This window comes from Penicillium psychrosexuale (assembly GCF_028828465.1).
Source record: "Penicillium psychrosexuale strain IBT 29551 chromosome Unknown utg000004l, whole genome shotgun sequence".
Lineage (NCBI taxonomy): Eukaryota > Fungi > Ascomycota > Eurotiomycetes > Eurotiales > Aspergillaceae > Penicillium > Penicillium psychrosexuale.
The window spans coordinates 401588-417079 of record NW_026643189.1 but is presented as its reverse complement, the minus strand read 5'-3'; the positions used below and the strand labels follow the sequence as shown (position 1 = coordinate 417079).

The window sequence follows — 15492 nt, the reverse complement described above, 5'->3', positions numbered from 1 at the left end:
TAAATCGGTATATATGTGTCTAGATGGTATCCAAAAACAGGCAAAAAGAATAATCACAGGCCGAATTATACAACCCTTGCTAAGCCCAGGTCTTTGGAAAAAAGGATGAAAGGAATGCAAAAGAAGACACCAAACAAAAGAAATAAACCGGAACGACAGACATCCTAGACATCCCCTCCAGATGCGCCAGCCCCAGAGCCACCAAAGAAATAGCCCTCCAAAAGATCGTAATTGGGATTCTCACTCCAGTCATGCTGGAAATCCATAGCCATACCAAAGCCAAGATCGATTCCAACATTCTGGCCCAGATTGTGACCCAAAGATGGTGCAGCCATAGTATTGTAATCAGGATTGGCTTCGCCTTCCATATTACCGTGGCCTTCGGCATCGCCCGACGCAAAATCCAAGAAATCAAGACTCATCCCTTGTGTAGCCTCAGTCTCGGCAGGCGGCAAAGCATAAGTGTGGGTATTGCTACCGGGGGAGGCACTTTGTTGCGGCGAGTTCGCGTAGTAAAACTGCGGGTGGGGTTGTGGGGAGCTTGGATTCTCGTACTTGGGATAGTAATCCATCGACTGATTGCGCTGTCCGTAAGACCGGGAAGACTGGTCTGCTGTGAAGTTGGGGGCTACCGATTCTTGTGGAGGGTAGGATGGCCCTGCGGGTCTGTTTTCAGATCGGGTGTGGTCGGTTAAGGGGGTATTATCGGTGAATAGATCTGCCAAGTTCATGTCGAACTTGGGGACGGGACGGGACGGGCGTGCCGGCGTCGCTCGTCGGACTTGCCCTTGGCCTGCGCGGTGTCGTTGGTCCATATGCTGTCGCGGCCGGCCGGGATGCAGTGAGCTGCTGCTGTTTGATGTGGCGTGGACACGGCTGATGTCTACTTGTGATCCAAATCCGGTTGTCGATAAGCACATTTGAACGGTTGCTTTGCTCATGCGCTCGAACGCGTCTCGGCATGCTTCAGCCGGGGGGCATTTGTGCATCAGATCCCCAAGAACAGAAGTTGCCGCGAGAACAGTGAAGTCGACTTCATCAAGGGTCTAAGAAAGGCAACGTTAGAATAAGCATAAACCGAAATCCCAGGGTTGGACCTACTAAACGGCTTCGAACCAAAGGCGAATGCCAAATGGCATATAAAAAGGAGATTCCTGATAGTGTCAGTAATAATGCAGAAAAAAAATGCAAAGGAAACAGCATACCAGCCATGAAAATATGATGCGTAGCAAGATAGGTGTAATTCACCAAGCGTACTCTGTGCAATTGGCGATAGATACGAATGACTTTTTGACCAGCCTCGGCAACATTAAGATAGACTTGATCCTCATCTTCACCTTCATCGAGATTAGAAAAGGACGGACTAGAAACGTCGTCCGCAGGAGTCAACTCTCCCACCAATTCAGCCGGAACCGTCAAGCTCTGCTGGTACAGCAAAATGATAGCTTGCCAGTAATTCAACTCAAGCAGCTCAATGGAGAATCTCACGCCTGTTTCCGGCCGTGTCGGGGCACTATCTTGCCACTCAACCAATCTGCGATGCACATCATAGCGCCACGAGCGGAACGAGTCAAAGCCCTGAAGGAAAGGGGAGGAAAGCTCAGCGTGCGGGAGAATAACTGCACCGGCGCCTCTCCTCCGCACAGCGCGCGCCTGTTGGTATTGGAGGACATCGTGGATCTCGGATTGAAGCAGACGTAGTTTGAAATAGTGGAATGCGACATGCTTATATGTCGAGGCTCCGTCCGGCGGTGTTAAAAGACCGGACTTGGTAATGTATTTGTCGTCCATCATAGACGGGAACTCTGTGCTGATGGCCTGATCGCTGATGCCGAATGGCCGTCCCACACACGTAGCCACCAGACGATCAAAGCTGTAGACGCACCACCACAACCGACGACGGATATCGCGCACCCATTCACGTCGTCCGCGTTCACGAGCATCGATCCGTGACTGCGCTTGGTTGCCGTCTTTCGTTGCAGAGTCAATGCCCGCTCCATCCTCGTAATGAAGCCCAAGGTCGACGGCTAAGCGCATGGCCACACCGACGATGTACCAGAGACCCGGCGCAACAGGTCGTAATAGGGCAAAGCTGGCTAGAAGGAGCACTGCCTGCAGCTCTTCCAATCCACCAAAGCCCTCACTGGAGGACGAACCAAGGAATGATTCCAAATGAATGATTGCCGAGGCATGGTATTCCTCCGGCTGGTACTGATGGCTCGAGAGTCTCGGTCTCTTCGTCCCAGACGAGGGCCGTTCACGACTACTGCGACTCTCATCATCCGAGCTTTGAGGCTTATCCTCAAAGATGATGCCAGCACCGATAGCAAACACGATATTAAGCACATAAAGCGCGCGTGGAGAACGCTTTTTCTCCTCTAACAAATAAGTCTTATTCAACAACTCCATGAAATCTCCCCGGTGGAGAATCGGCATCTGAGGATTCGCGTGTTCAAAGTAAAGATCGACCAGCCGTTCAGCCAGCTCCCGGTCAGGGAAAGTCGCGCATTTCATCATCGGCCTTGTCTGCAGTCCGAAGAAGGAATCGCGCATACTACCCCCTCCCCCAGCAGTGCCCGCAGCACTCTGGGGCAATCGATCGCTCGTTCGAATCGCACGGTCCGGTATATTACCGGGTAGTGAGCTCCTTACCGCAGCGAAGACAACACGGGCAAACGAGATTCCCGATGTTGACCCCAGATAACGCGGGTCGGAAGTACCCTGTACAGAGACCATACCGATATTCGAAACCAAATTATGCAGGCGCCAATTATCCTCGTTCGCGGGATCATCGTCCGCATCACGATTACCCCCCTCTCCTCTCCGCTCTAGTCGACCGGCATGTTCTTTCGATGTATTCCTCCATTGTGCTTTCTCCGCTGCAGACCCCTCCCCGGCCTGGCCGTCCGAGCCGGAACGAGCTTGCGCGGCGTCGCCATCAGCCTCGAGCTTGATAGCCTCTTCCTCGTCGAAAGCGACGACCTTCTTAATTTCAATGTTGTTATCCGCTAATTGTTTTTCGAGATGTGCTACGCGTGCCTCCAGGAAATAGACATAGCTGCGGGGAATCTCCCGCTTTGTGATTGGGTCGTATCCGACGCAGCGCACGCCGGCCTTCTCACATGACTGGCAGCGCGGGAGGCGCTGGTCGCAGCGGTTCTTGCGCAGTCGGCAACGATTACAGGCGGAGACATTGCGGAATGAGGAAGCGGACGAGGCGGGGATGATGGAATGGGCGGGCGAGGTGGAGGGCACCGCTGTCGGGGCGGAGGGGTTGGGTGCAGAATTCGTCGCGGGGTCGGTTTGTGCTGGGGGGGTATTGGAGGGATGTGGTCTCTTCTTGCCTGAAGAGACTGGTGATAGCGGCGAGGGAGGGTTAGGCATTGTGAGAACCGAGAGACGAGAGCCGCAGAGTCGCGATCATCTCTTGGTGGAGTTTTGCGGGGACAATGGTCGGGAACTGTGATTTAACTCCCCCAGAGCAGATCAACATGATAAGACCACGAAATACCTTTAGTGTTCGTCTATGTTTCGTTCGGTGATTGGAGATTTATCGTGCCAATCGCGCCAATCGTGTCAAATCGAATGGAAAAGAGATTGGCCCCAAAACGGAAACCTCGGAATTAGATTATCCTCCGAGCAAATAATTGCAACACGCGACCATAGACGAGACCTGTGAGAATATGAGGAAGAGAAGAAACCATAGTCAGAGTGTATTGGCGGAGTTGGGAAATTGAGTTACCCCGGGAAGAGATCTCGGGTTTGCCAGGCTCTGACATGCCGAGATCTAATCGGACTTCAATCGGACTTTGATGGACTTGATGGACTTTATGGGACTTTGATGGGAGTTCGATGAGACTTTGACGGGACCTTTGTTTGAAGAATGAAGATTGAATCTGATATAGCTTCATCTAGGGAGATTTGGTGGACCTCCCCCACTCCCCGCTGTCAGGTTTACGACAAGGCATTGGACATGAGGGGGATGATAGCGGGGGGAGAACAGCGGGGGGGATTTATAAAACATGCTGGCCGTATGATCTTGCCAATATTAAGGAGTAATTGCTTAATTGACCGGACACCGTCGGAAAACATATGCTAGCCTGTAGTGAAACCATTGTCTGAGTCTAGCGCGAGAAGGAGTGAAACAGTCTAGGGGCATGAACCATGAGACTACATGACTAGGGAATGATCAAAGTTGATAGAGAAGATGACGGCCGTTAATATTGAGCAGTCTGTAGCAAGATACTCTAACTGACAAGACATGATATTCGAGAGAACACAGATCGAAGAACAAAATAACAAAATAACAAAATAACCTCCCAGATGCACATGAATAGTCATAATATAACCTGTTGATGCTCCAAGATAACATGAAAGAAAAGAAGAGACCCAAAATTTTATGCTTCAGCATACGCAATGCAACCATCTATAATTGCGCCGTTTCCCGGTCTCAAAGTCATGAGAATGAAATAGCAGAGTGAGGTATCGTGATGACGGGGAAAGAAAAAAAGAAACAAAAAGAAAACCGCGTTGCGCCTGAGCGCTGAAATGAATATGCCTTCCAGAAGCATGGAAGAAAGTAAAAGGTGGTGCTGCAAAATATGCAAGCTTCGCAGTTTTAAACGTTGGTATCGTGGGTGAGATCGCCTTGAGGATTGGGGAAGTTGTCGACGGTGTTCAAGTTGAGTTCCGTAATGTCAAAGTCATGGTCAACACTAGAGCGCAAGGAAAGCAACCGCTGCTCTTCCTCTGGCAACTCATCAGAGTCCTCAGCCTGGTTGCCGAAGTCCGGGATGGCTTCACGCTTCATCTCAGATTCGCTGACCTCAGGCTGACGAGTCTTGAAGCGCTCAGGCTCCGGGGATTCCTCCATCCAGAAACTTTGGATGGCGCCGATTAGGCAGACAAGACCACAGGCCCACCAGGCCAGCACGGAGTATCCACTACCGAGGCCCTTGGAATGGAGAAGACCAGTGATGGTGGGACCAAACGCCCGGCTGAGACTGGCAGTGGAAGCGGCAACGCCGTTGATAGATCCCAGCACTTTGGAAGACGGGGCAGCATTGGCCAGGAGAATGGCGGTGGCAGGGAAGGCGATCACATGGAATGTGATCTTGCTGATCAAGGAGACATAGACGGCAAGCACTTGGAACTTGGCCGGGAGGAGGACCAGGTAGGGTACAGCCAGGTAGAGAGGGGGCCATACAAGCAAAACGAAGCGGAAGGTGCGCAAAGTACCGAAGTGCTTGACGACGAATGGAAACAGCCACAGTTGGGCGATCATCGAGTACACGCCTTGCACAGCGAGCATAAACCCAATGGTCTTCGTGGCCATTCCCAGGCCTCCGGTAAACTTGAGGGGTAGGACTACCTCGTCATCGGATCGTGGTGTGCTCAATAAGACCGGCATCAGCTGATCAAAGGAGACACTGTGGCTGAAATAGGGCAATGCAGGTCAGTAAATGATTCAAACGTATTGGGCAGAAGGGTGTAGCTTAGAGCGGGGAAGGGGGCCAACTCACTATGCAAGAATGCCGTAAGCAACGATAGCAAGGACGACTTGTCGGGTAAATGCCTTGGGCGCGGGGCTCTTCTGTCCCTCCAAGTCACAATCAGCCGATGCGCCGTCATCGACGGGACGCAGGCAAGGCGATGATTCGGCGGTTTCGTATCCAGGAGGTGCATCGTCGAAGTACTTCTCCTTGACGTCCACATCGGAATTATCGGGAAGCTGCACGCGCGAGCCCCAGCACAGGTTGACCAACCAGTGGCCGAGCTCAAGACCGGGATCACGACGGTGCTTCTTCTCCGGGTGCGTCTCCTCCAAAAACAAGAAACCGACCACGATGCCGCAAATCAGCACGGTGATGCAGACGAGGTTGGGCAGCAGGAACGGGAATTTATCCCACAGCGTGCTGCGAGCGAAGAGGGCCGGGTAGTTGTCGCAGGGCTGGGCCAAAGCGCCGCCCATAGCCGGTCCAATGATCGACCCCAGACACCACACGAAAGGCATAATCGAATAAGCTCGTGGCTGATGCTCTTTCTTGGTCACAATCTCCGCAACCGTCGTCTGGAGAACTCCGATGTTGCCGTTCAACATGCCGCCCAGTGCTCGCGCAATCATCGCCGTGGCCAGGTTGGGCGCAAATCCGAATACCACCATGCTGATGGCCGTGCCCACGAGGCCCATGATGAGGACTGGCTTACGACCAATCCGGTCACTCATGCGGCCCCAGAACATGCCCGCCGAAAATTCAGCAAAAGTGAATGAGGAGGTGATCATGCCGGCGTACAGGGCGATTTGGCGGTCGTTATCCGTCACATGGAATGATTCGACCATGTGATACACGTATGGGAAAATTGACATGAAAGCAATTGGTTCACAGATCCGGACGAGTGCTGTTGCCTTTGTCAGAAATTGAACTCATCGTGTATAGATGTGGTTTGCGGCGAATTTGCGGCTACCATATCTTTTTTTCATAGTTCAGAACAAAAGTACCAAACTTACCTAAGATGAATAGTTGCCGAATTGGGAATGTAGAGAAGTTATCGCCCGAGCCATTGCGAGAGCGTCGGCCCTGTAAACAGGCTGGTAGTTGAAACATTGTGAAGTCGAGAGAGAAGAGGTGAGAAGGTCGAAATGAGCTGGAAGCAGACCAAAGGATTTCAGAGGCTTAAAGACACCCCACTTCCCTTTAAGAGTGTATAGCTCAGAAAAAAAAGACGAAAAGCAGGAACAAAGTACCAGATAAAAGGTGCTTTTGTTTGCTTAATTTCCCCAGAGTCGCCAAGGGAGAGAATGTGCTAGTGTAGTTGGAGCAAGGAGCAGCGTCTTTTCGGTTTAGGGCTTCAGCATTGCTCCCCCTGCGGTAAATTCTATCAAGATCCGATAAGGCAGGGACGATGTGCGTATGAGACAGCTGCAAGGGAGTCCGGGGAGTTTATAGAGAAGAGTGACAAGAGGAGGCTGAAGGAGAGGATCTATAAACCCAATGGAGTAAGAAGGAAAGATGTCAAGAGTAGTTAGAAGAGAGTAGGAGAAGAAAAGACCGGGAAAGGGGAGGCTATTATAATAAGAAGTCTTGACAGTGGATAGGTCTATAGAAGTGATCAGGCGCCAAAGAACTAAAACGTCAACCGTTCAGCATCACAACTAGAGATTTCGGTTACAGCTGTACAGGATGCAGTTGGCAAACATTCAGGATAAAGACGAACGAAGTGGGTCAGATTTCTTTATTATTGTAATTAATGTGTTTTTGTTTTATTTTCGATTTGATTTCCGTTTAATAAAAAAGAAAACCCTTTATCCTATTTAGTGGATCTGAAGTCGAAACCTGACATTTCCGTTAAGCAGAGCAGGGGGAAGCGGAAGAATCCCCCCGGAGGTAAGGAAAGGGGTTAGGGCCAATAGGAAGATATCGGTCCAGCGTCATTCTTTTAGGGATTGGACTTATTTTATTTACATTTTGGCCATCGGGGGGAAAGGTAGTGTTCTTCCGGGCGAATTCTAAAGGGAAAAGAAATTAAAAATGGGATTCTGATAGGGATTAATCAGATCGGAGGTAATATAAACGAATTAAAAAGGAAAAAGAGAGTTTCCACACCTTTGATTCGACAGATCCATTCCCCCAGATCCAACGAGCAAGACTGATACATACCAAAATGATGTCGAGACCCACGGTCCTGAGCGCCGGGCTCCCGGGGAACGGCATTAGGCCTATTAGTCGAGGGGCGCTAAACGATACTTCACCCGTATGGCGTAAGGTAAGGAAGATCGACTTGGTTGTACCCAGAGCTGTGGTTTAGTGTCAAAATAGTGAGATGATAGATCTCGCCCTATAGCTCCGCGGTGTCTCTCCCCGAGAACCTATACTTGAACTAGTTCCGGACTTGCCAGGTAGACTTGAAAATGGTTCGTTAATTTAATAATTTAATTTCAGTATTTTTATCCTCTCTATAATTGTAATGTGCTTCGTACTCCGAAACTGAGACCAAACATCACATCGTCATACTCTCCACTCAACGGAAACCTAACATGTTATCCACTCTTCCCAGATGGCCGGGATGATCAGGAGAAGCGTACTTTTCTAATAAGGTCGGAACCAGCTGATTGGGTCGAAACATACATGTAGGTCAACCATGTTTAGGATATACTAGGAATAAAATGCGGTGTACGAATGTACCAGCTGAAAGGGAAACTCTAGCCCATCTCGAGCGCCGTGCCGTCTATTGTCGCATTGTTGCATGTCCGCAGTAAAAGCCGTTTTCAACTCCCCAGAGCGTTTCTCGCGAATCCCGCCATCCCGGTACAGATGGAGCCTATGGAGTTGGAAGCAGTATAGAAAGAGAAGCTATTGAAACCCTCGGAGATCCGATGATCATCTTGGCGTCGAATTACAATATAGTATATACACACCGTACTAGTAGAAATAATCTCGTCCGTAGCCACTGTAATGTGGATTACGGCTTCTGAGACCTTCGAGAAGCCTCCGGAGAATCAGCTGAGCTTGTCAGAAATTCACCGACACTCCCGAGCCCCATCTATTGGCCGTTAGGCGTCGATCGGCAACAGGGGAAAACAATGCCGCCCCTTTCTCCCCCTTATAACTATATCAGCCATTGTGGCGAAGTGGAGCGGATTACTGAACCGTAATTCCGCTGGTACATTCTGGCTATCTATTACTCCGGTCCTTTTGACTTTCGATCTGTTGACACAAATGGGATCTATCCAAAGTCGGTACAGTGCCGACCCAACAAGAAGGGCCTGCATAAGACCCAAGGGGTTGGGAATAAGTGGGACCATTTGTATTCGAATATATGTTGTCTGTTGGAGGTGCATATGTACTTGATATATGGAGTATAATATAGTGGGAGAAACGAGATGCGCTAGTTCGATTCTTGCTGTACGACAGAAATTATCTGGGGCCACGCGAGGGAGTGGATAAAAAGCCGGTGAGAAATCATCTAACTCGAAAAGGAAAAAAAAATAAATAAACTACAACGTCATACTCAAGTATTAGCGGCTAGAGCCTCTCAGGGGTGCGCCTTGTAGGAGATGCCAAAGGAGGAAAGTCAAGGAACGGTGTGAGCAAGACATTGTAAACCCGACTGGGGCGGCTCCTGCAACATGCAACACTTCCCTTGACTTTTTTTCAACAACCAGTCATACAGAATGCCGGTGATATTGCTCAATAAAAAGAGTCATTCGATTAGAAAGCAGAGGTGACCGTGCCCAGCTGACAATGGGCTAATACAAGCTCCTAGTGAGGTCTGACAGGGTGTTTGACCAATCCGTCTATGCATGAAATACCCAGATATGTCGATCCCAATGCATGCATTCCTATCCAGAGAGGTCATTGGCTACAAGGTGGGAGCGCTTGCAACTAAATCGTTGAAATGTCCAGTCCGCGAGTCGCAACCCAACCCTAACAGAGCCCGACCTATTTCAACGCGGATATAGCGGTGACTGCTATTCAGGAAACAAAGCCCGTCATCTTTCCATGCCATGCATCACGCGACTGTGCCTGCCGTAGCTCCGTCAGCGACAGTCGTGTCTACCTCGAAATCCATTCGGACTGTTCGGAAGAAGAATTGCGACCCAACGGTCGGAAATTAGTGCTTGCTGTTTCTCTTTGTTTCATACATATTGCGATTCAAATCGGGATGGAGATCATGTGAGTCTTTGATTTTCCTACCCTGCAGCCAACCGAATCATCCATGTAAGGTGGGGGAAAAGGAACCCCTGCAAGGTTATTCTTCCGATTCTCGCCAATTTGGAAAGAGAGGGGGACATAGATCAAGTGAGTCTGCATTGACAAGGTCTGATATTAACCGGTGTCAAGCGGTGTGTCTCTTGGCTGCATCCTGTTGATTATCTGCAGAGATGCTTTGACGTCTTGCCTTGAATTCTCCCTCGGATACTCCGTACTCGTTCCTGTGATCCCGTGGTAGGCTGAGCCCTACATGGGTATTGTTCTGCCCCGCCATTTGAGTCTGCACCGCCGGTAAACTGTCCAACTATGATCGTCGAGGATTGCGATATGGACCGACATTGCGCATGTAGCCCATATTGATATCCAGACCTCCGCGTCGTTTTGACTCGAAATCAAGAAGCCTCGAAAAAGACGGTGAAGCGTTACAAGTCAACACGCACAGTTGGAAGCCATACTTGACGACACCGACTTATCCAGGATGATGTTGATAACGCCGTAGATAGATTTGCCGAGATCTCGCCGTGCCCTACTAGTACTTGGTCACAGCTTCGACCGAACGTACATATGTACTGCGATGTCGGGGTCGATCCGTGCTTAATTTCACATGAGGTCATGAACCATCTTCACCACATTCCATCTGTTGCCCTTGATATTTCCTTCATTCCAAAGTGAGCAAGATATTGCATCACAGCGGAATAATACCTCAACACTTCCCGATCGAGACCAATAGCAAGGGGGTGGATTCAACCTCCACGGCACACTATCAAACTATACCTCGTCTATTGCACAGCCACTACACCTAGATCGATCGTACAGTCCCGCCCTGAGGACCGCCACAGCAACGATGACCGGGGCTTGTCGGCGCCGCCCCACGGATCTGATTACCACGAACCTATACGGAGTACTCCGTAGCATTTGGCGAGATACGATGCCCCTAAGAATACAGCCCCGTTTTCGGATAGATCAGTCGGTTGTGACAATCTATTTTTTGCAGACGCTAAACAATCCCAATCTAGACAGAAGGGTCCATGATCCACACAGAACGCCGCACCAAATTGTCGGGTTCTGACAGTCGCGAGATTCCCGAACGGCTGAAGCGTGGCGCCGATTGCCCCCCCCTCAAACCCCAAACAAACAAACCAATCAAAGAAGAAAAATAATTCCGGCAAAATGGAAACTTCTTCCGGCATATAGGAAGGCTTCATTTTGGACCTGTCCCAAATTTGGCGGAGATCTCCGGCAAAATTGCTGGGTGCGGCTTCCCTTTCTGTCCCGCGATGAGGAAGAAAACTCAGTTGTGTGATGTATCAACTTTTGGAGTCACTCCCGTGGGCCGGATTCCGTCATTCAAAGTCTAGATCTTCGATGGCAAATTCGATGGAAAAGGGGCTACACACTATGCTGACGGGCAAAAACAAGGATTCCAACATATCCCTCCCGATGTTGTACAAGGGTGTATACATATCAATGTAGGCGATGTACAACATACATTGCAGATCAGTCTAATCCCATTGTTTTCAGAGGTGTGATCCCGCTACGTAGATTCGGATACATGCCGGTTTAACTCCGAGCAAAACAGGCTCCATTCCTATTCCTTGCTATTTTAATAAGCCGCCACCGGTCGTGCCGTCCTTGGGATGTGTACGGAGTACTCCGTACAATATATGGAGTATGGAGTATGGAGTACATACGTATATGCATTTGAGACGGGAACTCATAGCTTCATGCAGTCTACCCGATCGATCGAGCAAGAAGGTTTGAGTTTAATTGCTTCAATGCGATTTACTTCCTCGACTCCCGATCCAGAACCTTGCGGCGATCGGTTACACGATTTGTTTAGCTGTCTCTTTCTAGAGATCGGTATCCATGTCGGCTACCCTTGATTCTAGACACTAGTGGGACCTTACTTGGTAGGGTTGAAGAGTGTATACGTACAACGTACTATAGACTACAATATATCATGGATAGCTGAATCTTCAACTTAATTGTTTGGACTGGTCGTACCAGCTAAACCCCACATCTGCATTTCCGATCTAGATTTATGGCTTAGCTTTAGATCTCGGAAGTTTGGGGAAGATTGAAATTCTAATTTCTAAAGGTTGTCGAGGAGCTGCATGGAGTATAAGTGACAGGTGTACTTTTGTGAACCGGCAAGGCGTATCCGAACCCATGCATGATGCATACGTACGAATTCTGACAGGCAAGATCGGAACCTAGCCTTGGAGATTAAGATTGCCCAGCTGCCTTGCGTGTCTTCCAAGGTTTTTCATTCCAGAGGTGCGTCCCGAGGAAAGCTGAATCCTCTGGTCCGGCAGCTGAGCGGGATGTCCGCGGTCCAATAAAATCTCCAAATCGCCTTCCACCTCGGGGTCCCCGCTAGACAAACCATGGAACTTACAGATCCAGTTCCACGGTACTACTAAGTTAAGGATATATGGAGTACATTAGTGTCTCCCGAGGTTCCTCCCAAAGAGGGGCTAATGTAAAGAATGGATTGGTATTGTAAGAAGTACCCATATTACCATCCGATCTCTTTTTTTTTTTTTTTTTCTATTTCCGTGACCAACAGGAACGATCGCCCTCATCCGCACTTGTGGCAAGCGGAAAGCAGGGATCCGGTGCCGCGGTGACGGGTACACTTACAGTGCAAAAGTTCCGCGAGTGGATCCGAATCACATCTCGTACTCCGTATTTTCGCAAGGATTTTCACACTATCGATTCTACTCGCGAACATTCCTGTTCTTCTTCCCGTTTTTTATTGATTTCTTTTTGCCCCGCAAGGTACCGGGGAGCTGAATTCCGTGGACTTTTGGTCAGCTGGATCTATACACTTCTTACGTACTTCCCGCCTTACTTCATGTACTCTAGACTTTGCGATCGAGATCGATTCCCCTGCAGGAGTCTAGGCACAGAATGTTGAGTTCATTGCAGTCACGTGTGGTCTTACTGGAAACCAATTGAAGCTCAATGGTATCACTCAAGATCACCTGCCTGGTATCTTGTCGATTATCCAACATCCCACCTTCAACCCATTTATAGCTTGGCCAACATACGATAACTACCGTGAGCAGCAACTTGTCGTCCTACCTGATACTAGTTAAATGAAAATCTGGTTATTGGATCTAGACTTCGAGCAATAACTCCTTTTGAATTGCGTATCATTATTTCCCAAGTAGCCAATACACAAACCTAGTCGCCGCTTGCGCGTCCTTGACGAGCTGGGAGTTTAATACTTCGATTGCTCAGCCATCTGAATATTACTCCAGAGAAATTTCATACAAATAATTAGCCCACGCAAACAGCAGAATGATACCTAGAGGGTGGTACAATACATAGCCTCACAGGTCACAGGTCTATAAAAACAAGTTGTCCATGCATATATCGTGACATATAGTTAAGTAGTTAACTAACTACGGAGTACTAAAAGACAATTCCTCAAAGATCATTCAATACAATATCAATTAGTACCAAAGACTACTTCGTATACTCGTAAAGTTTACCGAATTGGACGAACCCCTAAAAATTACCGCCACCGATCATATCTAGATAGAGTCCAGATACGAACGGCTCCGTACAGACGCATGATCTTAGTGCTAAACCTCTTAGCAAAAGTACAGCAGACTTCCCCATGTAGTACTTTTGCTCGCCCCGGAGCCAAGATCTGATCGCCTTGAGGCTCGGTTCTGGTGGGTTCTTTCCCTGGCGTCTCTCTAGTCTGTCAGCTTCCCTCTCTTGCTCCTGAGAGTATGGTGATGGTACTCTGATTGGTCGAAAAATTGTGGAATCTTCTTATGCACAGTACTGTGGGCAAGTTTTCGTCTGATGCCCATATCTTTATTTTCACTTCATATCTCTCGGATCATGCCATATAGCGAATTTCACGCCCCTGAGTGGAAGAAACCTAGAAAATGCCAGAGACCGCTCTTCACAATAAGTTCACTCTTGCTCATAGGTTGATTGATCTCACTGTTGAACACGATTCCCGCTTCTGCAGTTGCCATAATCACGCTATAAATGTGACAGCGGGTCACAGATTCCTGCCTGTGCTAAAATTGACATTAGAGCTAGGGCCATCGGACCTTTCAACACCGAGAATGCAGCCTCTATGATATATCCACTACACGGGTACTTGATACTGCAGAGGTGTGATCCTATCCCGTTTTGGAATTGGCTTTAATCTCAAATCTCAAATTCCAAATCATCTCTCATAATCTCTCTCCGCTGCATAGTTTGTTATTATCGATCTGCCTATGTCTTAATTTATGTCGCTTGCCATTTTCGAGTACTACATACTGTTATCTACCGACGTTGCGCATGATATACGTACGTCCATGTATCTCGCCTTCCGCCTACTTTTCACTTAATTGCATGAGTTTTCCCGCATGAATAAAGACATTGTAGACTCGGGTATGTGCTTGCTTGAGTGTAATAATTATGTCGATATAGACCAAGGCAACATGAAATCGGTGTGTTAGTACATTCTTAGGGCAATTCAAAATATATTTTAGAGCCGTCCTAGATCATATAATTGTTTAGTCAAGTTCGATGAAAACTAATTGATAGAAAGCCATTCCCCGAGCAGATAATATACCCGAGGAATTGTGTATAAGGGTAATCCCCATTCCAGTCAATATTAGGCACTGATTTGTATAAAGCTATCAGAAAGAAACTCTCAAAAAAAAAAGGAGCACCGGACAGTTGGAGCAAGGTAAACACATCCAATAAAAACAAGGATACACCGAATCCATGTAAAACACGCCTGGTAAGAACACAAAAACAAAACCAAAGAGTTCAGCTAGCCGAGACAAGGACATAATCAGAAGCATCTATATCCTTGTTGATTCCGTCCGGACTAGAGTGCTGCGCCTTGGGTTCTCCCACTTGTGACTGTTGCGAAAGCTTTCGTGTATTAATTTGAGCCGGCTGTGAAATATAGGAGAAGTCAAGTCGTCATAACGTCAAAGTTGATGATCAGCCCCTGAGTAATGGTCATGCTAGTGATCTATGGATGCATTGATAGTTCCCAAGGTTCTCCGCCAACATAAGCTGCTATCTTCCTAATCTCAGCAGGTTGAAAAAGCAAATAACAGTACAGTATTAAACCAAACAAAGGCAACAGACCGTTACGTATTTTACTCTCCTCCGCTGCATGTCAGCGACTCAACATTAGGGAAAGCTAGACAAAGAGTCGAGTCGCAATCAGACAGGATTAAAATTGAGCTAGTCTATTCAAGTAAAATCCGCATCTGTTTATTGGTCACTTTCTCACGAGATCGGGGAGTCACAGCGGCAACTTGCAGATGCAGCAAAGTACTCTGTACTTGTTTTGACCCTACGGATCAGATGTGGAAACCCGACGGCTTCTCATAATATGGGTTGATGAGGTGGCAAGCGAACGGTTAGATGCAGAGTTGGGCATTGTTTTGAACAGCTCGTTTTTCCTTGGCAAATCCTTCTGAATATCGAGTCTGATCAGCGGCATGTTATTTACACAGCCCTTTTTGGATTCGCAAAAATGGGAAAATTGGATTAAAAAGGAGTAACTTTAAGGTATGGCCATATATTCTGCACCCATTGGGGAGACTATAAATGGCTTATCATCATGTGATCTTATCGGGACATTGAGAAATCCGCTGAAGTCATAACTCACTCTGTTGACAATTCACAGAAAACCGGTATATCTGCGCCCTATGAAGATCTAATCTTGACTTGAACTATTTCAAAAGTTGCAAGAACTGCATTCACAGAATGAGCGAGAAATAGCCGCCAATCACACATC

The 15492-nt window shown here is 48.2% G+C and overlaps 2 protein-coding genes across 2 annotated transcripts; both read right to left on the bottom strand.

Annotated features, from left to right (window-relative positions):
• Nucleotides 1–164: 164 nt before the first annotated feature.
• Nucleotides 165–3384, bottom strand: N7518_005962 (Zn(II)2Cys6 transcription factor; the record flags this gene model as incomplete). The annotated part of the gene is made up of 3 exons (XM_057186889.1): nt 165–1046; nt 1102–1154; nt 1206–3384. The coding sequence occupies 3 exons, from the start codon at nt 3382–3384 to the stop codon at nt 165–167; spliced, it is 3114 nt and encodes a 1037-aa protein (XP_057038592.1).
• Nucleotides 3385–4618: 1234 nt separating this feature from the next.
• N7518_005961 (MFS transporter) lies at nt 4619–6605 on the bottom strand (the record flags this gene model as incomplete). The annotated part of the gene is made up of 3 exons (XM_057186888.1): nt 4619–5435; nt 5523–6399; nt 6509–6605. 3 exons carry the CDS (start codon nt 6603–6605, stop codon nt 4619–4621), a joined length of 1791 nt encoding a protein of 596 aa, XP_057038591.1.
• Nucleotides 6606–15492: the final 8887 nt, after the last annotated feature.